Raw genomic sequence first — 2,429 nt, forward strand, 5'->3', positions numbered from 1 at the left:
TTAAAAATTTATTTTTAAATTCACAACGCAGAGTATTTGAAGATTGTCTGTATTTACATGATACTTTGCTTAACACCTCAAATAAGTCTTGAGGAAATATGTTACAGTATTTGATCATTTCAAAGCAATTTTCTTCAAACTTCAAATGCTCAACTATAACGTTAAGAAAACTTATTTTTACAGTGTTAGTGTAGAGTAAATTGAAGATTGTCTTCATAAACTCGATCCTTTGGTTAGACTAATAAAAAGTTCTGTGGGGATATCTTACAGTACTTGATCCTTTCGAAGCAATTTTCGACGACTTATACTTATACTTAAACTTAAACAAAATTGTGTTTTACGGAACCCCAAAAACAAGCAGTGATGACAAATAGCTTGATCTTGCCAGCTAATTTCCATCACCAAACATAAAATTACAAGTCCGAGAAATTTCTGACACAACTAACCCAAAACTAAGATGACTCAAAAAAATTAAGCAGTTTGGCTAGGAACTGAGAAATCTATATGTGACCAACCTTTATTAATCTAACCTAACTTAACTCCTATAAGATGCCTTTAACAAATGTACATAAAAATTTAATCCATCTGGAGGTTGTCTAAGTTAGTATTAAATAACCAAGAACACATTTTAGAAATAAGTTACAATGGTAAAAGACATTATTTTACTGAAATTGGATACATTGAAAATAAATTATAAATAAAATACATATATATGCTAGATAACTTTATATAATAACATAGAATATATAATATAATACTCACATCTTGTTTTATAGAGTATCAATTTTAACCTTTTTAATATACCCGTATGTTTTCTATACCCCCAACAGATAGATATAGATATTTTTTATATAGCACTACATAAACTTTTGGCAATCACATAATATTTTTTTAATATTTTGTATAAATATTTTTATTGAATATTTTTATATTTAAATCAAAATTTAATATTTGTGTGAACATAAATCCTATAATAGAACTGTATAATTAAATTAATAATAAAACACCGTAACTTAATCTTCCAAATAAGTATGCAATAAATAATACAAAATATTTTTGAGTTTAAACATATTTAAAAATAATTAAAAATGTACTCATTGTGGTAAATATAGTAATTATATACCAAAAACTATAAGTAAAAATAATGATTTTAGAATAATTATAACATAATGATGGATGACTTGTATCATTACAAATTATATCAATTTCAATTAATTTAATTAAATCTCACACTATCTAAAACATCTAAGATTATTAAATAAAATAATATTCAAGGTATTTTTCTTATTTGAAAGTTAATTTTCTGACTGTCATGAAATTTCAATGAAATGCCCTCAGTAAAATGTAAATCTTCAAGTTTTGTTCCTGGACATTGGAATTCGAAAGAAGAAATTAATTTCACAAGAAAAATCTTCGTCAGTAATAAACTGTAACGCCAACCTGAACCACAATTGAATAAAAAGAAGAGAAAAAATTAAATTATTTAGGATATTGTTTTTTTTTTTTGTTCATTTGAGACTTTAAGTACTTACCAATACAACTACGTGTACCTTTGGAGAAAGGTATAAAAGCGTAAGGATGCCGTTCCGACTTTGATTCGGCAAAGTGTTCAGGATCAAATTTTTTTGCATTTGGTCCCCAATGGGCTTCGTCACGTTGCATATTGAAAACATCTAATACAACCAATGTGTTCTTTGGTACCAGCGCTGTTATTGCACCCCTGTCGTCTTTAGCAGGCAAATGCATCTTAAAGTCAGAACTTACATTCCGCATATTCATGGGAACCGTTGTCAAAAGCCGCAATGATTCATGCACAACCATATCCAGATATTTCAATTGCTGCAATTGCGTTATTGTAATATCTGCAATATTTCCATCAGGATAAGTTTCATTGATTTCTTCACGTAATTTTTTCTGATAATCCAAATGGATTGCCAAACACATCAGCAGAATCATTAATCCGTTTGAAACTGTCTCAAACGACTGCAAAAAAAATGTTAAAATATTTAATGAATATTTTAATTTTCTACTTTTTCATCATACAGAAACACTTTGATTACTTTAAATTTTTATAAAAAATTAAATTAAATTGTTTAATTAAAATCACGTTATACCATTTTGCTACAGTTTGTAAATAAAAGATATATTAAGTTTATCAAAATGTTTGTGACATCATGCAACTGGTATTGGATCCTATATAAACCATATTTGTAGATTCATATGCGTGTTAATTAAGCACTTTTAATAAGAAAGTATAAAATGCTAACCTATTAATACCATACTAACACTAAAGAATATAATAGTGACTGAGCTGTATTTAAATTAACTATTTTAACAAAGTATACTGGGCTGAAACGTAGTCATGCAAACAAAAATAATTCCAGACGCCCAAGATACTGCTGAATAAACATTAAAATGACAACGAACCG

General features: G+C 27.3%; 1 protein-coding gene across 1 annotated transcript; it reads right to left on the bottom strand.

The window, feature by feature from the left end:
- Nucleotides 1-1,244: 1,244 nt before the first annotated feature.
- Nucleotides 1,245-1,983, bottom strand: LOC119669835 (probable cytochrome P450 318a1). The gene is made up of 2 exons (XM_038079865.1): nucleotides 1,533-1,983; nucleotides 1,245-1,440 (listed from the first exon to the last, which is right to left on the bottom strand). Exons 1-2 carry the CDS (start codon nucleotides 1,954-1,956, stop codon nucleotides 1,271-1,273), a joined length of 594 nt encoding a protein of 197 aa, XP_037935793.1. The 5' UTR covers nucleotides 1,957-1,983; the 3' UTR covers nucleotides 1,245-1,270.
- Between the last annotated feature and the right edge of the window lie 446 nt (nucleotides 1,984-2,429).

The sequence above is a fragment of the Teleopsis dalmanni genome, chromosome 1 (genome assembly GCF_002237135.1).
Source record: "Teleopsis dalmanni isolate 2A chromosome 1, ASM223713v2, whole genome shotgun sequence".
In the NCBI taxonomy this organism is placed as follows: domain Eukaryota; kingdom Metazoa; phylum Arthropoda; class Insecta; order Diptera; family Diopsidae; genus Teleopsis; species Teleopsis dalmanni.